The following is a 27,801-nucleotide window of genomic DNA, read 5'->3' on the forward strand; positions in this document are numbered from 1 at the left end:
TCGGCACTGAGCATGTGGTTTTATATGTATTTTTTTATATTAAAGTCTCCACCACAAAATTGCTACTTTTGGTGGTTATATAAAGAGATGGGAGTTTGAAAATCCTTTGACTTCTCTGGAAATAATCTACATGGTACAAGAGGGTGGAGATTTCTGGAGCTTCCAGTACTGGTGCGTGCTCCAGGCCAAAAAGTTGTTGCATCCCAATTTGACCTCAGTTATCCTTCCTATGCGTCCCATTTTCAAGACTGGGTCTAGTTCACAAGTTTTCTTTCTTATCTGCTGGACTTTTTTTTTTTTTTTTTAAAAAAACAACCCCTTCCTTAGGATTTTTAACTGCAGAGAAGTTTGAGCCGAGATCCCTAAACTCGCTTGTTTGCTTTTTCCATAGGTTCCTTAGAAAGAGAGCTTGGACGGCATGCAAAGTTGTGAAATATCTGGAGACAGCACGGATGATCCTCTTAGTAGTGGCCTACGGAGAAAACGACAGCCTCGAATAGTAATTATCGGTGCTGGGCTTGCAGGGCTGTCAGCAGCAAAAGCGCTCTTGGAAAGCGGTTTCACGGATGTAACTATCCTTGAGGCGACTGACCGAATTGGAGGCCGCGTGCAAAGTGTGAAACTTGGTAAGAGCAGTATTTTGGGCTGGCTTTATTCTGCTCATAAGGCTTTGTATTGTTACTGGGTTAATTTGACCTTGGAAATGTGCTTTTTCAGTCAACGTGCGCATGCAGAAGGTTATTTGACGTGTGATGTTGTCGGGGATGTATGTCCTTGGGACTCCTTTCAGGGTGGGTGGGTGAATCTGAGCTACCTTGTGCATCTTTTCCGAGGGGAAGGCTGCTCCAAAACCATGTTCCTATAAACTAAAGACCTTGGTGATCATTTTCATTTGTAGGGAAAGAGCTCAGCGTAACAGGGCTGTGAGAAGCGTTCTGTGATTAAATAACTGTATTGAGACAGTTTCCACTGAAGTTTTCAAGCTTGACTCTTGACTAGGAGCAGTCAGTAAATCTCCCGGCTAGTGAAGGGCTGTTTCTCAGTGACTTACATCGCTTGCAAAGGGGCAAGCTCCAAGCTATTCTGTTTCATAAATAGCCCCATTCATTTCCCTAGAACTAATTTACTGTGTAGGGCACTACCCACTGTGAATCAGACTGCTGGAAAAACCTCTTCAATGTATCCTTTCATCCTGATTTGCAGCTTTCCTACCTCTGTGGCTTCCTTTCTCAGTGTGTAATAAAGGTGCAGACACTGGATATTTTAATCCCGTGTTAAATTGGAAGGGCTTGTAAAATCTCTAAATGCAAAACTACTGGAACAAATGTTACCCTTTGCAGCACAGTAGTCAATGAAACTTGCCCTGGTATCTAGAAGGGCATTGCCTGTCTCTTCTCCACAGGAGGCAAAAAGCTGTTCACTTTTACTGAATTGCCTTTCTGATTTCAATTAACTAGCTCTGTTTCTCATCCCACTCCCTGTATTAACTTTGGCCTCTTGCTGCCCTCCTTTCTTTTTATTTGTCAGGTGCTTACATCACTTACTATATTTTGCTTGATAAACTCACTACAGTAAATAAACAGCAGTGTCCTATGAACTTTCAGAAGGGAAATGAATGAAAAGGCAGTAGGACAAATCTAATCTGCAGGGTTTGAATAGGGCACTTTACATTCTGCTAAGACTTGGCATGGAGGTTGGAATGGGAAGTGTGTCCTTTACTCACAATACACTGTATTAAAAATATCCTGCATCGTGTCTGAAAGGAGGGAAGTGTTAAAGACCTGAAATCTTCAGGGAGCAATATATCATTTTGTCAGTGCACCTGTGAAATAGGGTTTCTTTGTACTAGTTTTGAGACCAATTCTCTTACCTTTGGACACCTTCACCAGTTATTCATATCTTTCCCTTTGCTGGGAATCTGCCTCCTGTTTGTTAACACTTCTTAACTAACATGAGACAAGAACAGCTTCTCAGTCTGGTGGAGCTCTTGCAGTTTGTAGGTGTAACTTATTTTCTGAGTGGAGGACTGGAATTCAGAGTGTCAGTCTTTTAATACCTTTCTTAAAACTACAAGCTGGCCAGCTTCTGCAAATTATCAAGATTACACTGCGTGGGTATGCACTGCAGCTCTCTCCCAAGGCGAGTGAGTCCATGTTCTGGCCCCTTGCCCACTCTGCAGATTCACATGCCCTTTAGCCAAATAATTTGGGAGCCCTGTTGGGTGCTAAAAAACTCAGAACCTCCTTATTCCCTGGTACGAGGGCAAATGGGCAGCATGGTCCTGGGCTGTTTTCTTTCTCTGCAGTCCCTGGAGCAGTGGGATTGCACCTGGGGCGTACAAGACCTGCTTGTTTCTCAGACCTGGCTAAAGCTTACAGCAAACTGTTACAGAAGTGTTTTTTCTGGGTCTTCCAGATATGACCACTTTGATCTGCTTGTCTAAATGGCATTTAAATGTTAAACTTCCTTGGCCACTCCCCTGTCTGCACACTTGACTGAAGATCCAGTTTAAATCCTCAGTAGAGCTATGGAGGCACATTCTCAGAGTTATATCCAAATACTTTGACTCTTACTGAGCCCTGATGTGTGGACACTATTTCCCCCCAATTACAGAGAGTATGTTGCTGTTCCGCACAGGGGAACAGTCCGGATTTTCAGAGGTTTGGTTCATCATTTCTAGCACAGGTGAAGCAGAGGGTTTGTGTGTTTGTGGACTGTGTGTTTCTTGTACGTGATTTGTGCTGCAGCAGCAAAGGAAGCCAAGGGGATGCTGGGCTGCATCAACAAGGACATCCCCAGTGAGAGAAAGAAGTCATTATCCCCTTCCCCTCAGGGCTTGCCAGGCCACACCTGGAATACTGCGCTCAGTTTTGGTCCCTGCTATACAAATCGATGTGGCCAGGCTGGAGAGGGCCCAGAGAAGGGCCGCAAAGGTGATCAAGGGCCTGGGCAGGCACGTGAGGAGAGGCTGAGAGAGCTGGGGTTGTCCAGCCTTGAGAAGAGAAGGCTTAGGGGAGACCTTATCTCCATGTTCCAGTATTTAAAGGGTGGATACAGAGAAGATGGACAGTCCCTTTTTTTACAAGGAGTCACATGGAAAAGACGAGGGGTGATGGGTACAGGTTACTCCTACTCCTGGGGAGATTCCAATTGGGCACAAGAAGAAAATTTTTCACAATGAGAACAATCATCCACTGGAATAAACTCCCCAGGGAAGTGTTGGATTCCCAACATGAGACATTTTTAAGATTCAGCTGGACAGGGGTCTGGGCCATCTTGTCTAGAGCGTGGTTTTGCCATAAAGGTTGGACCAGATGATCCCTGAGGTTCCTTCTGATTCTATGATTCTGTGATCTATGACATCTGTATTCACTGCAGATATTTCACAACAAGATGCCAGAGGAGTAGTCAGGGCTGCAAAGGGAAATGTTAGAGTTCCTGTGCGTATTCAGAAGGCTTGATAGGCAATCTGTGTGTTGATTTGGAATATTGCTGCTGTGTCATATTGTTGTGTATAGGCCTCTCTTGACTGCTGCTTGTGTCTCAGTAATTATATTCACAGAATAGGAAGCAGCTTTTTTTCCATTTTTTGTGGTATTCGGTGATTCATTCAAAGTAGATTAATATTGAACCTAAAATCTTCTAAGGCCCTGAAAGTAAATTAGCTATCTCTGTTTAAAAAGGTTTGGTTTAATTTTACATTTTTAATTTATCATGAAATTTACACTAGATAACCACTGGCTTATCTGCTTGGTAGTTATGCTAGTGAGTTTCTAAGCATTACAGGCAAGAATGACTATTTTTAATTTGTTGGTATTTGATTATATTCCTCGTAGCTTCTGAAAACAGGAGAACTTGGAACACATCGTTACCAAGCACCAAGACAGCGGGACCTGCTGGCATGTTTTTTTTCTTTCAAAAGATCAGGTGCCCCATAAATAAAAGCTATATACATTGTTAGTGTAGCAGAGAGCAAGCTCCTGACATAAAGCAGCAGGCAGTATTCCTGCTGCTGATTTGGCATGTGATGACTCGCAGGAGGATTGCATTAACAAGGTGACTGCCACATGCAATATTTATGAGCTTTGTACCTTTGGCTGCCAACGTACAGCAGTCATTTCCGCCAGGCTGGGTGCTCTGGGAGTGTATCGGAGTTTGTGGCGCCTTAAATATTCACACGCTGATGCTGTAACACTCTGAAGCGTGTACTTTGTTTTGGGTACACGTAGAAATGAGTCCTTTAATGCATATTTTGAAGGGCGATCAGCATGCTCCATAGTGACGAGGTGGTTGCTTGCAAAACAAGAAATGAGGAGCTTCCCTTGGAGGCTGTGTCTCAGCTGGAAAGCAGCATTTTTTGGAGCTTTCACCCGTTAAACTCTACTGCATTATAGCCTAGTACTGCAGTGTCTTTTTCCTTGAGCATATATTTACATGTTAAACAGTATATGATGACTGGTAACTGCATGATCCTTTCTTCATCAAGCAGGATCCTATTAACTCTCCTACTTAATCAGGCATTCACACACTTCTGCAGAGCGAGCTGCGCAGTGTGGTGTTGGCTGGGATGCAGGGAAAACACAGCTTTGTCAGACTTTAAAACAGTTAGCTTTGGACTTCTGAGAATCTGTAAAAACGTGGGTGGAGGACAGGACCCAAGCTTATTTTTAGCACCTCCTTTCAGCTGCTGAACATCTCCCTGTGCTGTCAGCCCAGTTGTGGCAGTGCTGGCTTGGGGCAGGGCTCAGAGTCCCGGTGCAAACCCCGTTAGTTATAAGGAAGGGAGAGAGTGGGGCTGACCAAACTCTGTGTTTTGCAGGTAGAGTGTAAGTGATGAAGCCAGTCAGAGAGGGACCTGGGGGGATGATTGACAGCCGGCTGAACAGGAGCCAGCAGTGTGCCCAGGGGGCCAAGAAAGCCAATGGCATCCTGGCTTGTGTCAGCACTGGCGTGGCCAGCAGGGACAGGGAAGGGATCTGAGCCCTGGGCTCGGCACTGGGGAGGCCGCCCCTCGGGGAGTGGGTTCAGTTTTGGGCCCCTCACCCCAAAAAGGCCATTGAGTGACTCGAGCGTGGCCAGAGAAGGGCAACGGAGCTGGGGCAAGGTCTGGAGCACAGGTCTGCTGGGGAGCGGCTGGGGGAACTGGGGGGGTTCAGTCTGGAGAAGAGGAGGCTGAGGGGAGACCTCCTGGCCCTCGGCAACTCCCTGCCAGGAGGGGGCAGAGAGGGGGGATGAGTCTCTGGAGCCAAGGCCCCAGCGCCAGGCCCCGAGGGAATGGCCTCAAGCTGCCCAGGGCAGGGTCAGGCTGGCTCTGAGGAAGGATTTCTGTGCAGAAGGGGCTGTTGGGCGTTGGAATGGGCTGCCCAGGGCAGGGGGGAGTCCCCGGGATCCCTGGAGGGGTTGAAGAGTCGGGCTGAGCCAGCGCTGAGGGATCTGGGGGAGTTGGGAACGGTCAGGGGGAGGGTCATGGTGGGGCTGGAGGAGCTTTAAGGGCTTCTCCAACCGAGATGATTCTGGGATTCTGTGAAGAATAAATGCATCTGATGTGTAACCTGACAGTGCATCTTTTTAAAGAACCTGATTTAAATTTTCAAAGGCATAAATAATGAAACGAAACCTATTTGCTCATTTTGGGAATGGAAATGCGTTTTTGTATTGCAGTTGTTCTGAGGTGTATTTTTAAATAACAATTTTTAATCCTGGGACAAGGTTCAGTATGCAGGCCAATGTTGCTATCCCAGGGAAATGCAAGTTTTCCTACATCTCCTGGCTGGAGATGCTTTTCTTCCTGTGTCTGGGCATCCATCGCCTCCTCTTGAATACAGTGGATATTTGAAGTCTTTAGGTACTCTATTCTTTCCCTACAATTACAGTATTTGTGTAAGTATCTTTATATGTTCTTCTTGCAATAATGCAGTGTGGCTTCTTACAGCTCTTTTCCTTCCCACGCCCCCTTCACTAGTGCATGGCTTGTGCTGCAGCAGGAGCAGTACATCCTCTGCTGTCTGATCATGTTCTTAAGGGCAGGTTTAGAGAACATGATTTAGAAAGGCCGAGTAGCAAGGACAGAGCAGCTAGCAACAACCATGATAAGAGCTTGGAACCTAGATTCTGACTTTCACTTTAAGTATCAGAAGTGTGTCACTGTGATGTATCTTTGTTGGAAACATCCCGTCCTTCCAGCACTATCTCAGCTTGTATCCCCAAGGTTTGAAGAACACTGGCAGTGCCCTTGTCTAACAGAGAAAGGTCGCTTAAGTGACGTGCAAACACGTGTTGTCCTTGGGCGATTGTTCTGCTTTTGCACATGTACATTTTATTTAGGGCTGGACGTGACAGACTTTCAGAAAAATGGGCTTTAATAACTAGTTTGCTTCGTTTACTCTCCTGCAGGGCACGCCACTTTTGAACTGGGAGCTACGTGGATACATGGTTCACATGGAAACCCAGTCTATCATCTAGCAGAAGACAATGGTTTACTTGAAGAGACTACTGATGGTGAGAGAAGTGTTGGACGGATCAGTCTTTACTCCAAGAATGGGGTGGCTTATCATCTTACCAACAATGGGCAGAGGATCCCGAAAGATGTGGTTGAAGAATTCAGTGATTTATACAACGAGGTTGGTATTCAGCTGCTTTATCAGGTTGTAGATTTGCCTGAAACAGTGTGAAATGTTCTGGGTACTGGACAAAGGTAGAAAACCAGTAACATCTTTCAATTTCTGTGCAAAAAATGAACACTTAGTTTGCTTTCATCTGCTTTACTATACCCCCTTTGTCCTTGATGTGGGATTAACTCACTGTTGTTAGGAAGAACAATCTTTCCACATTTGTCATCAATTTAATCACTTCCAGCAACTATTGCTGGGGAGATCCAGTCATTTGCTCTAGAAACTTGCTACTCAATTAAAAGAGAAGAGGAGGGATCAAATTACTAAATGAAGTAGAACGCAAAACCTTAGCAACAACCAGCTAAATATTGTAGCCCTGTGACATTTTATTGATGTTATAAATACCATAGTGTGCTGCGTAGTATGCCAAAGTCAGTGCAGTATTGTAGGAATTGCAAGTTTTCTTGCATCAAAAGGAAAGGAACATCTTTTCTGGTAGTTTCAGACCAGTGTGGACGTCAGTTTAAGGTTATTTTAACTTCTTTTGAAACGTGCGGTGACGTCCTCTTCAGTGCAATGTAGATCAGGGCCTCAGTATGTGACAGAAGAGCCAAATAGAAAAAAAAAAAAACCCAAACCCCAAACAACTACAGACGCAGAACCTAAAAATACTAAATAGAAGCCTACAAGATGGAAATGAAAATGCATGTTTAGTGGAAAGATTAACCTCTTCTAAAAAAGCAATGAGGCAATGTTAGGCTCAGGCAAAAAGGCCAAATTTGCTTTCAGTAAGCTCAGCGCTGCTGCTGTCATCCTAGTATTTCTTTCAGGGAGAAAATGGGGTTTCTGACTGATTTGTATGTTGAACACATATGAGAGATCGGTATTAGTTCAATCTGCTTTCAGTAGGGAGATTTGGCCTTAGGAATAGCGAAATGAAAGAAGGAGGCTTGCCAAAGTTAATTATAATTATTCCCCATTTTCTTAATGTTACTTAAGAAGCACATCTAGGGTGGTCAGTGTAGAATGTCTAGTGCTCCAGGTAATGTGATCTCTCAGTGGGTTATATAAAAAGGAGCAAAACATTGTTATTTTCATCAGGCTGTAGCCATGCCTTAAAACCTTCAGGTTTTCATCTGACAGTGGATTTCACCAGTATTTGATGCTTGGCTGAACACACACTAGATTCAGGTTACTCTTACATACTTTATGTTTAAAAATATATCCATGAACATTTAGAAAAGCCACCAAGAGAAGAGTCACTGTAGCCTGTAAAGAATTACCATGAATTGAGTGGGGAGCAGAAATGGAGATTTTTCTTGCTTGAAAAGATTTTTGACACTCTTCTGGGTCTCTGCACTAGAATCTGTGATGGGGTGGCACAAAATCATTTCTGTCTTAGAGAGGGGGTAGTAGGAGTTTCAGAGAAATCTCATTATGGAAGAAATTTAGCAAAACCATGGCAGGGAGCAAATTCTCCTTGGACAAGCGCAGGTGGAGATAATTCATCTGAACAACTTTTTTACATTACTGGATTGAAAACAGAGCAAGAGCAAGCCAAGAAAAAAAGACAGGTGAGATGCATGTGGGGCAAGATTAACAGCAACTAAGACTAGAAAAGAGCGAGGGAGTAAGTGAAAACACTGCGGTGAGCAGCATTATTTATGTAAATGGAACACCGCCAAGCTGTGTGCAGTGCTCGGTGATCATCCTGTCTCAAAGATGATAGGAAAATCTCTAGCAAAAGGAGGGTGTCAGAGGCAGGCAGACTCTGAAATGAGAATGCAAAGATGAGAGCTACTTAGCTTTGAGATAACAGCTGGTAAGAGAAAGGCTGTAGCAAGGTGCCAGTGTTTTAGAAATGATTAATTTGGTAAATCTACCCTTTCCTTTAAAGCAAGAGAAAGGGGGCAGCCAGTGACATGAGAGAACAACACATTAAAAGTTAATCTTCCTTACGCAACACATAATTAGCTTATTGTTGCCATAGGATATCTTTATCGCTAGGAGACAGAAAAGGCTTTCACATTTATAGATGGTAAAAATTTAAGTATGTAAATTGTAATTTGAATGTAAATGGTAAATATGTAAGGAATAGCTTAAGTCAAGAAGAAGACATCAGCCAACCCCTTAATTGCTGGTGAGGTGCTTTCTCTGCCTTCCTTCAAAGTGTGCTGGAATTTCTTGCTGGGGTAGCTCGTGGTTTTGTGAGCTTCTTGTCTCAGCCTTTTTGGGGTGTCACATTGGACAGTCTTTAGTGATTTAAGACAGCTGACTGTGGTTCCCCCCCTGCACTGCGTAGGAAATACAGGAATTAAGGTGTGCTACTTGAGCTCCTGAAAATCTCCAGTTAAAGACTAGGAAATACAAGTGCCCCGGTGGGTTGGCAGTCAGGAGCATGTGCAGCAGGCGTGTGGCTTTGGGGACCTTTTCCTCTGGCATAAAGTGCAGAGAATGTTTCTGTTTACACATGCTGAGTCTGCCTGGTGCATTCCTGTTTTATGTTTTGTTGAGTCCCCCACTCCTCCAGCATTTTTTTTTTTTTTTCATTTTCACTAGTCCATTCCATCATTTTTATTTCATTTTTTTTCATCCCAGCTGGCCAATACTCCCTTGCTTTAACTGGTGATGAAATGGGTGCTGGAGAGGAACAGTAAGAATTTGATCTTCAGTTCTGCATCTCTGTTTCTTTGAACAGGTGGTTATTTTGAGACATTTTGTTAAAACATCTTGAAGTTATCCAGGACAAAAAGTCATTTTATAGATCACCAGATCCTGAGATCAGGCTCCTCCTTTGCCTCGTAGGAGCTCCCAGACCTTTCTCAGAGTCTTGGGGCAACTTGCTGTTAGCAATCCTGCCGTCATACCATCTCATCTCTCAGGCTGCTGAGATTGCAAAGGCTGTGACACACTGAAAAGGAAAAAAACCGCAACCAAACAAACAAAAAGCAAAACAACCACCAACCACACGATGGGTGCAAAGCCGAACCGGGGATGGAGCACTGGCATTAACAGTGGAAAATGTAGTCCTGAATGAACAAGGTTAAATTTGTCACAGTTTCAAATGCCTGCCCTCCCCTGCACAGCCGGCTCCCTTCCCATGCACTCACACACTGCCCTTCTTTTGCTGCAGCTGCTGCCACGTGCTTGGGCTCGAGCATATGCCTCCAGCTCTGCTTCTCCATCTGTATCTCTCTAGCCCCAGTCATCTTGTCATCTGGACACCAGATCCTAGTGAATGGAAAGTGCAGATGGTTCTCCCTCGAGTGTTTCACTCGGGTATGTGGAGTCGCTGGAGCCCAGCAAGGCGAGGTCTCTCCTCTGTGTGCTGAATTTCCTTGGCGTGAAAGGCAAGGCACCCCAGTACCTCCAGAGCTTTGCCTCTCTAGTTCACTTGGAAAGTTGCGTCTTTTCCTTACACTTTTTCCAGGCACTTGTCCAATCTTTTTTGGCTGTCTGCTTCTACTTCAATACAAGTTCTGCTTCTTTTTGTTTGTAGTAGCTTGAATTTTTAATAGCTGTAGGGATGCCTCACAGAAGCCTTTATTTGGTTACGAGAAAGCCAGCAGAAGACTGCTCAGCTCTTCATTTCTGTAGCAGAAAGGTCCCTATGAGAGGCTGTCTCAACTGAGAGGCTGTTGAACTGCACTGAAGTCAGTCAGGATCTATCACAAGCTTGTGACCGAGATGACCTGAATCCTCCTCCGTGAGAGTACTAGAAAACTGAGTAATTCCTGCAAGGAAGTTCTGCAGTCCTGCAGAGCAGCTACCTGGATTTCCAACCACACGTTGCCGAGTGATGCACCATGAGAAAGGGCATTGAGCCTTCTGTTAGCAGGACAGTTCTCCAGCCACTGTTGTTTTAAGACTATCCTGCTTAGACCATGTACTGTGCAGTACTGGCACTGCTCAGCATCATCAGTCCATTTAGAGAGTCTCTCAAAGGAAGGGGGCACCAGCATTGGAAGGTTCTCCAGGGTGTGATGTCCACGCCATGTATTCATAATCTTCCCACCTTCCTCTCCACTTCTGCTAGAATGATTGGGGGAATCCTGGGGCTGGGGGAGGATTTTATCCTCTGCCTGCTTATAGCACATCTGCACAACCCTCAAAGAAAAATGACAGGAGCGTGACCTTTGAGTGTAACATCTGCAGCTTCAGTGTCTGTGTGTGTGTATAACTGCTGGGACAATGTGAAGAGGGACAACCCATCTCCGAGTTGCTCTTCTGTCCCTTCTAAGTCCTCATTTCCCTCTCTAAAGAGGTATTTAAGGCCATCTCCCAGGTATTTGTGAAGGGTAGGAGAGAGGTGGTGAGCTTGACAAGTTAAATGCAAGTGAAAAATCCCACTGATTTGCCTGCCCGTGAGTTTCACAGTCCATCAGCCAGCCTGCTTTAGAAAAAAGTGCCTATTTTTACATAGGCTTTTCAGTAAGGATGTGGTCCCTACAGACCTGCTTCACAGGAACCCTCCCTTTAACAATCAGCTAAGTAATGGCATTGTTATCTGACAGCTTTCTCCTGTGTGCTGCACAGCTTCTGGGGTAGGGATGCAGCCAAAGAATGACAAAGTTTTCCACCCTTCTCACCCTCTCCCTGTGCTGGGCTTTGTGCCATCCCCAATTAAGCTCCAGGGCCTTGCTTTGAGTTATCGTAGAAAGCAGGACCGAAGGGCCACCGAGAGTCACCTTTCCCTCCCTGCCCCTCTATTGCACTGACAGATGTCTGACCTGGTAACAGCACGGACCTATCTCTGTCGGGGTTTTTTTACTGCCCAGTGATTAAGTCACTGCAGTTTTTAAGCCATGTGAGAAAAAGACAATGCAATGGATCGTCACCGGCGCTGACAGGAAGGAGTGTGGATTGGGATGTGCTTTCCTGACCTCCTTCAGTGCTGAGAAACTTCTTTATTTAGATTTGTTCTTCCTAAGAGACTGCCTCTTCCTGTGGTGGAGGAGCACGTATGTAGTAAACACGTGTAGGTGGAAGTCTGTAGGTAACAGAGAGGACATCCCTGGTGGAACCCATGTTCTCGGCAGAGACCCCGGTTGTGGGAAGCCCCAAAGCTGGTCAGAAAGAAGACAGAAGATGTAAACTGAAGCCATTTTAGGGCTACGGCCATTCAGTTAACTCCTTTAGATTTCTGACCTTCAGCCCCATTTCCCTGCAGGATTATATGGAAACCCTCAGAATTAGGGAAGGAAATCGCTCAGAATGAAATAGTCATTTGAGATGTTCTGCGTCTTTTGCTGATGGTTCTTGCAGACAGGCTTCTAGAGTCAATTGTTCTGCCCAAACCCAGAGGAGCCTTACAGTAAGAAGTGATCAGGTCATTGTGCTGGGATGTGAATTTGCCAGTTGTAGGAACTAGGAGTTGATGCAGTCTATCCTTTTGCTGTGGTGTGTTTTTTTTTTTGTTTTTTTTTTTTTTTTCTCTTCCTGCTTGTATCAGGTCTGTGATAACAGAAAAGGGAAATGAGTCACGACTCTGTGTGGCATAGCTCTTGTGGCTGGTATATTTTGTAGGGTTAACTAGAAAATCAGCAGAATCTTTCAGGTCATTCTTAATTTGAGATAAAGCCTGCTTGAATTCTCGCAGGAACCCTTCTGTCATGATGAAATGATTGAAGGAGAATGAGTTTGCAGATCCCACAGATGCCTGTTCCCAGTGACTTCAGAGGTGGTACCACGGGCGTGATGATGCTTTCTGTTCTTAGGAGCAGTTTTCCCACCTGGGGAAGGAAAGCCTAGGTAACTCCAACTCCAAACAGTACAATTCTGCACTTACTTTATTGGTTATCTCCCTTAAAAGATGGCCTCTAGTGAACCTTTTCCATAGTTACTTGTACACAATCAGTTCACTGCATATTAAAGAATACATTTTGAGGGAGGTTTTTTTTTTTGTTTCTTTTATTATGACAATGTATCTCTTAATGTAGGACTTGCTGTTGTTTCTTCTTTTGCTTCTTGCCTACAACAGCTTTGCCTTCTATTCTTCATCAAATGGTTCAGCACCCCCAAGAAGAGAAAAGCAAGGATATAACAGGGATTCTGAGGGGGGAAAAAAAAAAAAAAACAAACCTTATGGTGATTATATTTCCCTGCTGTCTGATCAATGGGGTGACATATATAGGAAAGCCTTGACCTGATGTTTACAGCACAGAGAACTGTGCTTTTCTGCTCTTTTCTCTGTTGGGCAATGAAGAATACAATGGTTAGTAAAAACATACCCATGGCTCACTTATCCTTTTGGCCAAATGGTAGCTGAGTTTTAACACAGCTTTGCTTGTCCTGTGAATGCGTTATCTGCTTATGGTGTGCAATCGGCTTATAAAAGCTGAGCTGCATTATGCTGACGCATGGTCTATGCAGCTTATACTTGCTAGAAGTGGTTTAGGCCTCAGAAATCAGTGGACCTGAGAACCGTGGGATGTTGAAACTGCCAAAGAGCTTTTGGCATTGGGGAACAGAGCAAGCACTGTTTCCTTTCCTTTGCTGGAAGCTTCCTTTCATATAGGATTTTGGTCTCCACCTTTCTTGTCTGGAAGTCTCCTTGGAAAAGCTGTGTCCCAATCAGTGTCTGCAATTCTGTCTTCACTAGTTCCACTCATTTTTCTTGTGATGACTTCTCTGGTTTTGTATTTTCACCTTTTTTTTTTTTTTAATCTTCTTTCACTTATTTTCTTCTTCAATATCCTCCTCATGCCTTACTTGCCCTTATGCACCTTTCTCCACTCACACACCTGCTGTCTCTCACTCCTACCACTGCTGTGAATTTTTCCTCACCACCTCCCTTTCCTCATCGTCCCTCTATTTTGTCTCCTTACATTCACTTTATTCTTAAAACCCAAGAGAAAATAAAGCTTCTGAGAAGAATCAGAGTGGGAAGGAACTAAAACGTGGTGAATTAGCCATATCCGCAGACAATGGGAAGCTCTAGGAGCCTTGGAGGAGAGGCTGCCACAATTCTGCCAGCTTCCTACCAGGCATTTACTTTGAACTTCTTAGTATGTCCGAATAATCTGTCTCAAGAAAAGGATCATAAATTGTAATCAAACCATCTTTGACAGGAAAAAATCACCAAGCAGCAATATTGCTTCTCTGCTTGTAAGAGTACTGTGCACCCCTGTGGCACAATATAAATGAGAAGGTGACTCATTCTGGCCAAACAAGTCATTAATGGGATGAGTTGCACTTCTGGGAGGCATCTTTTAAAAGTTTTCCTCTGTTAAAAGATTCCTCAGAGTTTTTTCTGCAGAAATGAAGGGCCATGATTCAACTGAAGGCTCTTCTGGCAACGTTACAGACAAAAATACAGACAGCCACAAGGCCAAGGTGGCTGGTGGTGTTTTCTTGCTTTGAAGTAGCTTGTACAGTGGAAAGCTGGGGTTAAAAAAATATCAGGAAGATCTCCTTCACAGAAAGATGATTTATTAGAAAGGAATGTTTCTTGTGGGTCCTCTTCAGTCTGAGTCCTGGTGAGGAGCTACTAGAGGTTGTTTTCCGTGGATTTGTACCTGTCTTGTACTCAACAAGTAAAATATATATGCAAACAAAATTCCTGTGCTAAGCCTGTGTTGGTTGCTTTCTAATTCTTCAGGGGACAACAGAAAAGTAACTAGAAAACTGAATTTCACCACCCTGGTGGTTTCCTGGGCATTAGTGGTGATTAATGGAGAGGGTGGAAGGGCTGGTTCTAGGTTAGAGCAATCAAAAGTATGGGTCATGCAACCTGGGATTGCACCTGAGACACCAAGGTGGGAGAAGAGATGGTGCTATATTGTCAGATGTGAGGAAGCACGTGGGTCCTGCTGCTTGAGTTCATTCCCAGTAGACTTTGGATAGAGACTGGGGCCACATTGGGCTGTGACACTGCTCAGCAGAGCCAGAAATTACACACAGCAAACCCAAACCTGCTCTGCATGACCTTGGCTTACTGATCCAGCTGCAGCTTCTGAACAGCTGGTTGAACAATGGATTTTAGCTACTGAAAATGGCAGGACTGCCCTAGTTTGTGTCCTGCAAGTGATAGAATGGGCATGCCTGAATTAAAAAATACCTGAATAGGAAGTTAATGATTTAATAGTAACTAGACTGTTGCAGGTGAGTGAGGGTGGTTATCTTTGCCCGGGGGGAAGTGGTGCTTCCTTCCTTCTAAGCAGCATAGCTGTGGGTGCAACCTGACACGGCGTTGGAGCAGGGCACCCAATAAACTGCCGAAGCTGATATCTAGAGTTGGCAAGAGAAGGTGATCTGAACGTGCTGGGTTTGGATGGAGGAAAAAGCGTCCTGCTTGGGGCTTGGATTCTGCTGTGAATCACATTGTCCATCTTACTGTCCTGTCTCTGGCAGGTCTATAACCTGACTCAGGAGTTCTTCCAACGAGGTAAACCAGTCAATGCTGAGAGCCAGAACAGTGTGGGCGTCTTCACACGGGACGTAGTGCGCAAACGTGTCAAGGCCGATCCGGATGACACAGAGGCCGTCAAGAGGCTGAAACTAGCCATGATCCAGCAGTACCTTAAGGTGTGTGTGCATGTCATTTGTTTTTTTATTTTGACTAAGGGAAGACAAATCTGGAACCTCGGACACCTGGCTAAACCTTGCCTATCGCTGGGGAATTGCTTTCTGTGGTCTCTTGCAGCTGGGACAGTTTTGTATTTATATTGACAACTTTCCCTCATGAGGCATATCCAAAGACACTGGGCTGCAAGAAATAATGCCTTTACTCTTCTTACCTTAAACTTCCAGTTTTCTAATTAGGAGGGGCTTTCCTAGGCCCTGTTAAATTTTCTGTTGTGATTTAATGTTTTCTTACCACCTGAAGCTACTCTGTTTTAAGGTTCTTTTTGTAATGTCTTACACCTGGGACCCCATGATTCTGCCTGAGTGTCTTTTATCCCCTTCTGCCTCTGTCCATATCTGAGAGACCAGAAGAAATTAACTTTGATACTAGTAATTTGCTGAAGAAATCCCTAGAAATCATTTTGAAGGTAAAGCAAAAAAATCAAAGGTAGATTGTATAAACCCATGTCTTAATCATCTTTCCTCATGGCTTTCCTAGTTCTTTTTATCTCTTTGATGCCTGGGCCTAAATGAGATCTCTGTGGGATGAGGACTTAATGCTGCATCAAGCACTCCACAAGTAAAGTGTAACCGTAATTCCTATTTCAATTATAAAGCCTTAAAGGCTTTATGAAATGAGGCAGGGGAGGCAGCAGCATTCTGTGATATGGGTAAGTGTATGGTGTTCACTATTTGCAGGTGAGAAGCTGAAACAAAGAGAAGTAAAGAGCTGAAGAGTCTCACAGGAGATCTGTGATAAAGCTGAGATTTGAACACGGGCATCCTGAGTGCTGTTCTGATACCCCAGTTGTATCACAAGGCATCTCCACACACGTAAAGGCTAGTTAGTTATTGTGTTCTCCACGTAACATCACCCATGCAGACAATGTCAGTCATTTGATATAGCTCTGGTTTTGCTGGTGGTTACTTCTGTGGTTGCCACAGGTTGCCACAGCCAGAGACTTTTCTTCAAGTCTTGCAAATCCCTTCTCATGTGTAAATACCTGAGAGCAGCAAAGCTTCTGATACTTAAGACTATCACATCAGAGTGGTTGCTGAGAGAGTGGGGATTAACTGGTGTCTCAGGAAAAGTATAGTCTTGGTAGTTGCTTCTTTTTCTCCCTGGCATTTTCCTTCGTGGTTGAAAGAATCGAAGAGCCACCACTGTTTGTTATCTTCCTAATGTGGAGTGTCCTGTTGGAGCATCCAGGCAGGAGGAGCGGCCTGTTGCAGGGTTTGTGCTGTGGGCCAGCACGACTGACCCTGGGTGAATGTTGACAAGTGATGGGGTGGAACCGCATCAGACTCAGAGGATGGGTCTTCTTTAAGACCTACCTGCTGGTGACCTGGCCCAGCAGTTGTGCCTGCTCAGTCTTCACTGGAGTCATTGGGCGGTGACTACAAAGGGGCAATCACCCTGTGTGTCAGTACAGTCACAGGAGCAGCCTGTGAACTACTTAGTACAAATTCAACTTGTTTGCTTGACATTTTAGCCCAGAGTACAGAGATTCCTGCCCTGCATTCAGGATGCTCCACAGGGAGAGGGTCTAGGCTTGCCAGGTTTCCAGAGGTGATCATTGACATGTGGAAAACCCTGGACAATTTTCCAAGGGGTGAGGCAAGGAATTGTAATGTTCCCTTTGCTAAAATGTGTAAAGAATTACAGTGTGCAAATTATTGTGACTCAGGTGATTTGAAGATTGCAGTGTCCCATGCATCAGTATTATCATTAGAAACTTATCACAGGACAGGCCAAACATCCTGCTGTTGTTCCAGGGATTGCTGGAAGCTATGCCTGTGCTGAATACTCCTGCAAACATTAACCAGCAGGTCCCGAATTTAAAGCTTTGATAATCACACTAAGTGAATCAAACGCTAGTGTCACACGTCTCGGCATTTCCCTTTTCTATCTCCTTCAGTTCCTTCTGTGTTGGGTCCTCTCACCTCTGGCAGATTGTTAGCGTGCTGCTTGCTGACTGTTTGACAGCATGTTGAAAGCTGCAGACAGCAGAAATGGCTGCCAAAAGTTTCTCATGGCTCCTCCGTGGGAACATTTATTAACATTGGAAAGAACATCCGATTAACATTGCTCCAGCTTCTGTTGTAGGAGCACCAAGCAGCCAGTCCCTGGCCAGTGAAGTGGGTTTTAAATGATAGAAAGCAGTCAGAACTGTAACCCAGACTTGTGCAGAAGCAAAAACATCATCCCTGAAACTCTGGATGATGAAACTGTGGCCAGTACAACTGAAGCTGATGCAGCTTGTTAACCGTGACAAAATGGTTTCTTTGATTGGAAGAAAGTCTAAGAATTGATTTTTGTTAGATCCTATGGCCAAACACTTCTTTACTAGCAAAAATAATGTGGTTTAAGAGTGGGATTCAGGACTCCCACCTTGTGCACCTCCTCTGTGCCCTTGCTGTGTTATGGCAAAATGAGTTGCTCTGTGGCAATGTGGCTTTTGTGTTGCTTTTTCTTAGGTAGAGAGTTGTGAGAGCAGCTCCCACAGCATGGATGAAGTCTCGCTCAGTGAATTTGGGGAATGGACCGAAATCCCTGGGGCTCATCACATCATTCCTTGTGGTTTCATTAAAATCGTGGAGATTTTGGCCCGCTCCATTCCCGAGTCTGTCATTCAGCTCCGCAAACCGGTCAAGTGCATCCACTGGAACCAGTCGGTCAGCAAGGAGATTGAGAGGGTGGCTGACCACAACAGTGACCTCCCCGAGGAGGACAAGGGCTCTGATGTCTTCGTAGAGTGCGAGGACTGTGAGTTCATCCCAGCTGACCATGTCATTGTGACTGTGTCCCTGGGAGTCTTGAAGAAACGCCACGAGAGCCTGTTTCATCCCCGCTTGCCCGAGGAGAAGGTGATGGCCATTGAGAAACTAGGAATCAATACGACTGACAAGATATTCCTGGAGTTTGAAGAGCCTTTCTGGAGCTCTGAATGCAACAGCATCCAGTTTGTCTGGGAAGATGAGGCAGAGAGTGAGAGCTTGACTTATCCCGAGGAGCTGTGGTACAAGAAGATCTGCAGCTTTGATGTACTCTACCCACCAGAGAGGTACGGCCATGTCCTGAGTGGCTGGATCTGTGGAGAAGAGGCTTTGATTATGGAGAAGTGCGATGATGAAACTGTGGCAGAAACCTGCACCGAAATGCTACGTAAATTTACAGGTCAGCCATGCTCTGCTTCATCTGGTAGAGTGGAGAAGAGAGGGAGAGTGGGGTTGGGGTGTTGAATAACCTCTAGGAAGGAAATTCACTAAAGTAATTTTTAGTTCTTTGGCATTTTATGTCTCTTTGAATGGGCTGTGTGTGTGCTTCCAGCATACCTCCTGTTTGGGTGTGCCTGAAAGCTATTTATACAGAGGGGCTGATAACCAGCTCAGGAAGTGGTGGGCAGAAGTGCTTGAAGATTCCACATCCTCTGCTTTATTCAATCACAAATAACTCTTTGGCAGCTGGAGCTTTCGGGCTCAGTGCTGCTGAGGACTGATCTCAGCTGCGGAAAGCAGCCCAACTCTGTCAGAGCCAGTGGAATTGAACCTGTTTAGATCAGCTGAGGTGTGGTAGTGAATCACGTCCCTGACTTTCATTCAGCATGAGGCTATATGGAAATCTCATTGGCCTAAATTTCTAAGAATCCATTGATCTTGAGACTTGATCTTTCTGGATACCTGACTTAAACCTTCCTGGACTTCACAGATTTCACATTTACTGAGCACAACATCACATTAAAGGCAGCAGTTAGAGCAAGACAGTTCTTAGGTGTATTATACTGAGAAAATCCAGTATTAAATCATTAAAAGTAGTCACAGTTGAACACACCGGGCCTTAGTTTGTCTGCAGTCACTTCACTAGAGGTTGCACACCTTCCCAAGAAAAGGGCTTTTTGTATCTGCGGAGGTCTTTGAGATCCTCTGATGGAAGACACCATACAGGCACCAGCACCACAGTCATAATGCTGAAGAAAATAGTGGTTGATTCCTTGGCAGTCTTGAAATAAGGATTTTTAATTTATACATAATTATAATCAGTTTTAAGAGCAGCATCCTCCAAGATTAGATGTATTTTATGCTAGTCTAGCGATGGGTCCCGTGATTAAGCAATTTATATCTGCCTTCTAACTCATGTTAGCCAAATCTCAGCACCCAGTGGGTTTCCAACCATGTGTCTTGTCCATGGACCTCCAGTTAACTAAGAAATTTGCCTTCACAATGTCGCTTTTCCCTGTGCTTACAGACCATTTGCTACCAACAATATGGAGATCTAGAGAGAGAGTCCTGGAAGCTGATAACTGGCTACTGCCAAAAGAGGTTTTACATTTAATATCTCTTTAGAAATCACAGGGTAGACACTGGATTCAGAAACCCTAATGCAGTGACCAAAACGGAATGTTTCAGCTTGATTGGTGCTGCATTTCTGTTGGATGGTGAACTTGTGGCTGCCCTTTAGCCTGCAGAGAAGCTTCCTGAGCTGTTTGTTTTCGGTGGTGTTGGGTATCCCTGTGTTACGTTGCAATGTCAGCATGTACACATCACCTTTTCTCCTGACCTTAGCAGGCCAACTGCTGCCCTACGCAGGCGTAGCAGGAGGCTATTCTCATCTTTAAGGCCAAGTTGTCCAGTGCTGACATCTCCCAGAGCATATAAACAACCTTGTTTGTTGCAGCTCTTCTTGCTTAAGTCCCCTTTTTTTTCCAAAACACCTTGATTCATCGGTGGGAATGTGGCTCTTCAAGGGTTTTTTTTGTGGTTTGGCAGATGGGAGCATACGCTCCCTCTTCCTTCTTGGGATCCTTCGCTGTTGTTATTGTTTGCATGTGTTGGATGTTTCTCTCTTCCTCCCAGGATGGAAATATGTTGGCACTGGGTCATGGGTATGTGCAGCAGTTGCTGTTCCAGCTGATGCTGCACCTGGTCACTGTCCATCAGACTCCTCAGCAGTGTGAGCTCTATCTCAGCCTTCTGCTAATCCCGGGGTTATCTAACCCCAGAGAACTTCAACCTGAATTAACTGGGGCCATGCCCTGCAATGAACATTTTGTGCATAAGATGGGAGGTGGCCTCTCAGTTCCTTGAAACTGAGAAGAAAACCTGTTCTTGGAGCACCTGTTATACAACATGACCCGTTCCACTTTCTACTTAAAAATCTTGCTAGTTTGTAGAAAACCTTTTCACAAATCTTCCAGGATAGCCTTGCTAAGGTAGCTGGGTTTATCCTGTTCCCCTTGCTCCTGTTTTCCCTAGCAGGTTCACAGAAGCAGCAATATGTCAAGGCTAATCTGGACCAGGTGCCAGGCTGAAATACCAGAAGCCTGCTCAGCTCTCCGTGCGCTGACCATCTTCTCCACTAGTCTGTTTTACTTGAAGCGTGATAGTGGGTTAGACCCAGCTGGGTCAGCAATGAGGACCGTCACAAAGCAGCCTTCTATCTGTGATCTAACTGTAGTCATTTCTGAACTCCTCTGGTCCAATTAGCACCACCAAACGCAGCTTTTAAAACATTTCCCACCACTCAGCTTCATGTAAGTCAGCTAGCAGAGTTGGGAAACTAGTCCCTTCTACGTTCCTAAGCTTGGTGGAAAGAAACTCTTCTATAAGGCAGTTCAGATTTTCCACACCTCACTTGGTGCTCTGTCACATCTTCTGAAGAAGCTTTTCTCTAATGAGTATAGTGAGTGCCTTATATTCAGTAATGAAAGTAGGTAGTATGAGCCTTTTAATATTTACTTTGCCTTTTGTAGCTTTCATGTTCTGGGTATAAAATCCCCCATGTTCTCATGTCCTTATTCTATCAAAGAATTAATGCATTACCAGGTGGGTTCCCATTTTCATATGTGTTTTCCCAGTCTGTTGCTTGTAGAGGCCTTTGCTTTGGCTTCAGAGGGTGTGAGATCAGCCCTGTGTTAAAATCATTCTTTTAGACTCGGTGCTATTTCACACTGAGAATTTCTTTCTGAGAGGAGATGATCTGCCTCTTTGGCCTTAAATTTCACATGCAGGTTAGTGTTGCGGATTATCTGGCTTTGCTGTGAAAAGCTCTGAGGATTATTCTAACCTAAGAACCATTCACAATTACTGCTTTTCACAACTGGATGGCTGAAAAGCAGTGTCCTCTAAATCTGATTAAATGGGATACCTTTGAACAATTGCAAGTCTTGCTCTGGTTTCTTTGTTGGCTAAGCCCTGAGTGTTAGAAGCCAGAAGGCAGTAATTGCACGCCTGCTCCCTTCTGAAGGGCTCACTGGTTTGTCAGGCTGCAGCTGGAGATGCCCTGAGCTGTTCTCCTCATCCTCCAGCTATTTCTCCAGAGGGGAATGGATCTCTTTTAGGTTCTGTGTCATATCTACCAGCCCTAGGTAGAGTCCTGGGATACCCTAATCTCTCTCTGGTAGCTGTAGACACTGATGTGTGGGTAGTACCACAGATCTCTGTTGGCCTTGATTGGGATCCTCAGGCAGCCAACTAAATTTGAGCGTCTTATTTTAGATTTGTGAGTTGATTTTATGATAATCTGGTGTCTCATAATCAGTCCCATAACCCAAAAAATCTGTGTAGCCACATGTCCCAGTAGCTGAATAAAGACGGGGTTATTTGAGGCACATGGATAGTCCGTACCTTCACAAGTGGAAATCTGTGGTATAAAGATATATGCCCTCCTGTTTTAGTGAAGGCTAAGATACTTTTTTAGCTGTTTTATATCTCTCTGGACAGTGGAAACTTAGAAGTTTCCCTATCTCTATTAATTGTTACTTTTTTTCTGTAGGCAAAGCCACATGTTTACCCATCTATTTAAAAGCGGATTGAGAAAGTCCAATTAAATACGCTCCTTAAACGAGTGTGGTCCTCCCAGGATCAGAGCTTGTGTTACGTGTTCCCATCTGACCTTCGACCGATCTGCAACCGAAATGAAGGTCTCTTTATTTTGCACTTAGTAACAGCTCCTCACGTTAAGAGGTGCATCAGTGCAGGAGTGTGGGGGCACAGCAAGCTGCACAGCAGACGCTCGGGTCGTGCTCACACAGTCTGATGTGCTGGAGGACCTTAGAGGAGCTCGTGAGAGCTGGCCCATCTGCACCATAGATCTTTTAGCAGCTCTGTGGCCTTATCTGCAGGCTGAGAAGCCCACATCTCATTGCTTGTAACACTCTGTGTTCCTCATGTTAATCATCTTTTTATCAGCATCTTGCTTGTTGACTCCTGTATTGAAAAATCTTCCGGGTACCTCGACATGAGAACATGCATCAGCTACAGCAGAGGCACCACCAGCCTACTGCAGAAGCTCCTTTTATTTGAAAATACATTGTGTGGTTGTTTTTGTGTAACACAGCGTGATGGATGACTGCTTTGGCCCTGTTTGGTGGTGTGTTGTCTAACAGCTTTCATGGTGTTTCCCACAGCCCTTAAAAATAAAACGTGATAACTTATTTCCTTGACGCATCTGAGAGCTCCCTGTTCACAGACTCCCTTGGGCTTTTCACTTCCATCCCAGGCATTCCTGCTTTGAAGATTCTTGGGGGAGCATATTTTAGAGGCTTTGTTATGCTGAGTTCTTATTCCTGAAACAACATTCATTTGTAGGATGTGTTTTGTTTGTAGGGTATATTTATTTGCTAGTCTGTGCCATCATTTGATCTGAGGGTTAGTGGTTAGAAAGCGTTCACAGTGTATTCTGGCAAGCCATCCAGGTGCCTTTGCTCTGTTTCAGCCTTTTATTTCATAGTTCTGGTTGTCACATGATACTCCTAAAAACAGTAGCTGAACCAGGGATGTAACCTGCTCCCAGTTTTAAGAAATTAAAGGCATGACTAAATAATTGTTTAGTAGGACTAAATAGTGTAGTGCCTAACTAGTCTTTACAGTTGGATGTCTCCCTCTCTAAGCCCTGATGAAGAAAGTGGGGGAATCTGGATTGTTTTCGGAGCAGGCTAAGCATGCTGAAGCATTCCAGGCACAGGAACTGTGCAAGATGCAAACATGTTTCAGTTACTCTCGCTTCTCGTGCTGACAATCTCCCAGACTCCAGTAGCTGAACCTTGCCTGGATATGTGGGATGGCCTCAAGGGTGGGTCTCAGCTCCCCTGCAGAGAGAATTTATCTGCAGTGCTTTTTTCCACATGCCATCTCCCCATTCCTCTCTTGCCAAGCCAGAGATGAGCACGGGATGCCAACAAAATCTCCCTCAATGACATGGAGGTGGTCTCAAACCAGCCTAGCAAGAGGCTCTCCAACAAACGTCGCTCACTATTTCAGTTCTTCCTGAGGCTCTTGTGCCAGCAGGTGCCTTGGCCACAGTCCTGGACCCCGTGTGCTCCTGTACTCTTAGGGATGGGGACAGTGGCTGAGGATGGCCTCATCGTTGGTTCGCTCAGGTGCCCCTCACCTCTAGGTCCTACATCCTCTTAGCAGTGGAAATCCTACAGCAACCTAAAAGTTCTATTTCCAGCCTCAGAAGCCTTCTTCCCATACATGTGCATCCCACAAAATGGATCTGTTGGATTTTAGGTTAATTACGAGGAGAGCCTGAGTGGCGGTTGGAGTGAGTAATGCAGGTTTTGAAAAGTTTCTGATGGGTTTTCCTATGCTGCCTCCCCTCCCCCCTCCCCTCAATGAGGATTTGCCTTCTGACATATTATCTCTGTTCCTCTTTGGAGGCACACCTCTCTCACAAGACTACCTAAACTTCCAGTTTAGACTGGGCATTCAAAGACCTAGGTGAGATGAATCACATGCATGATCACCACCATGGCAAATGAGACCAGGAAATGCTCTGTATTTTCAAACAAATTGTGTCCAGGGTTCCTTGAAACTTCCCAATCTCTTAGGAACATAAGGATTTTAATGATCTTTCCCAAAAGGAAAACTGCAGCTGAGATTAAAGGGAATGCTTTTTCTGTTGCATAGATACAACTCAGTAATAGAAAAGAGATCTGGTTTAGGGCCTCTTCCCTGTAGCCTGCAGGCTCTGCTGGGATGTATTTTAAATAAATCAGACAGAATACATGCTTCACACCTTGCATAGACACTGTCATGTTTTCTCTCAGACACGGTCTTAACGTTTTGTCTCCTGCTTTCCACCCAGGGAATCCAAACATTCCGAAACCTCGCCGGATCCTGCGGTCCTCCTGGGGCAGCAATCCCAACTTCCGTGGATCCTACTCTTACACCCAAGTTGGGTCTAGCGGGGCTGATGTAGAGAAACTTGCTAAACCACTGCCTTATGCCGAAAGCTCCAAAACTGCTGTAAGTATGGCCCAAATTGGTTCTGTGGCAAGAGGACTAATATCTGCATTTTCTAGGGGGAGGTTGAGAGACAGGTTAGGCCTTCAGTTATGTGTTTTCCATTTTTTAATACATATACCTCTGGACAAATAATGAATGTGGGATTTGTTTTCTCTAATGTTTGGAATCCCAACATCTCAGGGATTTGCACATCCCTCTCTGAAATTATCAAGAGCCAGGCATCTGTGTGGTTTTTGAAATTTTGATTTCTGTGTTTAAAGACCGTTAGCTTTATTGGCCAGTTCAGGATTCCCTATTTTGTTTTAAAGCATAGTCTGAATATGGAGCATTAAATGCACACCCCCTGCTAATGGCCAGATCTGAGTATGTCAGAGGTGCATGTTAGGAAATTTTTCTGTGTTGGCAGTAGAGGGTGAGGGAGGCCCAGTCCTTGATTGGGGGACTTGTGCATTGAGAGGGGACAGTGAATTTGCCCCTCAGACACTGCCTTGCTTTCTGAATACAACATGGAAAACGAGCACACGGGGAGGTAGTTACCACAGCTCAGCTGATGCTCAGTAACATTAAGCCAAACTCACCCCCTCATTCAGAGTTACGTGTCCAAATCCAGAGACAGTGGTTGGTGAATATGCAGCCTCCAAGCACCTGCTCAGTCTGTGTCCTCTATCTAGAGCCTGACCCCACCATGTAATTTTGTTCAGCACAGAAATCTATTAAAAAAGATAACGGGAGCTTTAGCAATCTTTCTCTGTAGTTCCCAAGGAAGAGAGGTACCTGGAATTCCTGTCTCAGAACTGAGTTGGCAGTAATTTTAGTGAGCACCTAACTATTGATGTAAGAGATAAGATGCTGTGTCTCACCCTGTGGGTTTTCAGACAGGACTATTTTTTCTTCTGAAATTACAGTCCAGAAAAATAAATCCTCAATGCCTAAAAGGCTAAAATGTAATGTGGGGGAGCAAAAAGAAAAGTTGATAGAGAAGTAGGGGGCTTAGGGACTTGTGCAGATTTGTTTGAGGTTATTGGAGCTGGCATACGGCTCCGTGATGGTGCCTCAGCCCTGCAAGCAGGTGTAGCAACAAGGATGAGCTTAACCTTGTCAGACATGTGCTGTGCCTGTCCCCAGGGTGCACCTCACTGGGATTTTGAGAACCAGTGCTCTAAAAACACCGGTCTCAGCTCATGGGGATGCGGGAGGGCACAGAGAGTTTTGTCTCCTTTTAGTCTCCCGTCTGCTTTCCAGTAAGTATTGCTGAGCTTTTCTCCTTTTCTTACCCTCTCCAGCCCATGCAGGTGATGTTTTCAGGGGAGGCCACTCACAGGAAGTATTATTCCACTACCCACGGTGCTGTGCTTTCTGGGCAGAGAGAGGCCGCTCACCTCATCGAGATGTACCAGGACCTCCTGCAGTGCCGGAGCTGAAAAGCCCCGTGTTTGCAAACACCACCAGCTCCCAAATCCTTGTACAGGTGTGTGGAGAGGTTCTTTTTTAATTTCAGTTCACAGTAGAACAGCCTTTATCTTTTTCTATTAAAAAACAAAAAAAGCCCTAACTGTTAAAAAAGTTAGTCATCAATAGCTTCATTTCTGTGTGCTGTATTGTTAACAGGGAAGGGTGCTCCTTTTGTCTGGTAAACTGTTTCTTTGTCATTTTAATTTTTTTTTTTTTTTTTTTTTTTCTTTCTGTATTGTAAGTGCCTTCTATACTAAAATAAATGTTGTAATAAAAACACTGGGTGCTTTGGTACTTCCTGGACACTTCACACAGTAACATGCAACTCTTTTCTTCAACGTTATAAAAATAGTTTTTTTCTCTCTTCCTACAAAATTTGGAGTAGGAGGATCTTGAGATAGATCTGGATACTCCATGTACCAGTTGGTTTTATTGTTTGTTCAAAGAATTGTGCCTCACGGTCACTGCCTTGTACAGATTAGCACAGAAATCACGCTCTATCACTACATATTTAACTCCATGTGTCACCTGTCTGTTCTATTCCCTGTGAATTCCTGAGGGAATTTGTCTTCCCTCTGGGTTCACTCAACTGGTTTGTGGGAAGCTACAAAGCAGAGAGCCAAAGCAGAGAGCCAAGCAGCCTTGACGAAAGCAGCACTGGAGACTGTGCCCACGTTTGGTCTGGAATAGTGAGTGCCCCAGTCATTCCCACTTTTCAGACACTGGTTTGGTTCACAAAATGGTTTTGAGGTGTACAAGTTAGGCTTCTCTCTAAGGAAAGCATTTCTGCAGGAACCACCAGAAGCATTTCTGCAGGAACAATCCAGGTATGGTGCAGCCTGTAAAGAGAACATCAGAGTCTAAACTATCACTTGTGCTTCAAAAATTCTTGAACCACATTGTGGAAGAATCATTTGCACCTGTGCACTGGACTAAAGTGCAAAGTAAAACCCCCAAACTACCTTGGTAATGCAGATACAGCTGGAGTGTAGTCTACAGCTGTAACTGGGAATTAATCCAAGTGGAACATACCACAAAAACTTAAGTGGGAGTGTGGGCAAGGAGGAGAATGATGAGAAGCAGAATTCTTGAACTACCTCTGAAGTGAAACTCCATCTTTTGTTGGACAGCAGTATCCCAAAACAGGTGAGGTTTTCACCTTCAGAAAAGAAGGTCCAAAAGTCTGAATGACAATATTGATGCTGAAGAGTTTTCTCAGGGAGGTCAAGGCCATTCCTGCTAGTAAGGAATTTTGAAGGAATGTAAAAGGTTGGTTCAGTCACGTTACATCTGGATTAAAAATTTATTTTCCATGGAGCTTACCTGTAGTACCTGACACAGGCTTCAAATAAAACTTCTTAAATGCAATTATCCCAGAGTTATGCTTAGTCCAAATGCAAGCTGAGCAGCCCTGGCTTATCCCTGAGGAGTTGAGACCTTAAGATACAGCTTGGAAAACTTAATTTTCCCTGTGTAGATGCTGCATCTCACACTTCGGTGGTTTTTATTTGTCCAAGAGGAGGTGGCACCCCAGAGCCCTGATATACAGTGGGTATCCCCGTGTCCCTTCCTGTATGTTCAGATTGAACCCACTTGTGTATAAATGTGCTCAGTTTTTCACCAAGATTCATTCTTATGTTAAATTATTTCTGCAATAAAGCTGGGAGACAATGTTTTAGGGGGCTGCCAGCCCAGCCAGGCTTGAAGGCTGATTGAAGAGATGTTCTTCCATCCTTTGCTTGGGTGGAAGCAGTTTCTGCTCCACATTTTGGGCAGAGCAGTCGATGCTGAACCATGAGAAGACTAAACACCAGTGCCAAGGGTAAGGGAATGCCTGACAAGGTTCGTTTAGGAGCCTGCCAGCTCCTCCCTGTGTCACCAGGAGACTACATCATCTGAAGACCACCTCTTGCAGTGACAGAGT

The 27,801-nt window shown here is 44.7% G+C and overlaps 1 protein-coding gene across 1 annotated transcript; it reads left to right on the top strand.

The window, feature by feature from the left end:
* The first annotated feature begins 391 nt into the window (after window positions 1-391).
* On the top strand, window positions 392-25,979 carry SMOX (spermine oxidase). The gene is made up of 6 exons (XM_026847214.1): window positions 392-626; window positions 6,394-6,620; window positions 14,964-15,137; window positions 17,655-18,354; window positions 24,265-24,425; window positions 25,709-25,979. The coding sequence occupies exons 1-6, from the start codon at window positions 419-421 to the stop codon at window positions 25,844-25,846; spliced, it is 1,608 nt and encodes a 535-aa protein (XP_026703015.1). The 5' UTR covers window positions 392-418; the 3' UTR covers window positions 25,847-25,979.
* The last annotated feature ends 1,822 nt before the right edge of the window (window positions 25,980-27,801 follow it).

Source organism: Athene cunicularia (genome assembly GCF_003259725.1).
Source record: "Athene cunicularia isolate RWA chromosome 4 unlocalized genomic scaffold, athCun1 chr4_part1, whole genome shotgun sequence".
NCBI classification, from domain to species: Eukaryota; Metazoa; Chordata; class Aves; order Strigiformes; family Strigidae; genus Athene; species Athene cunicularia.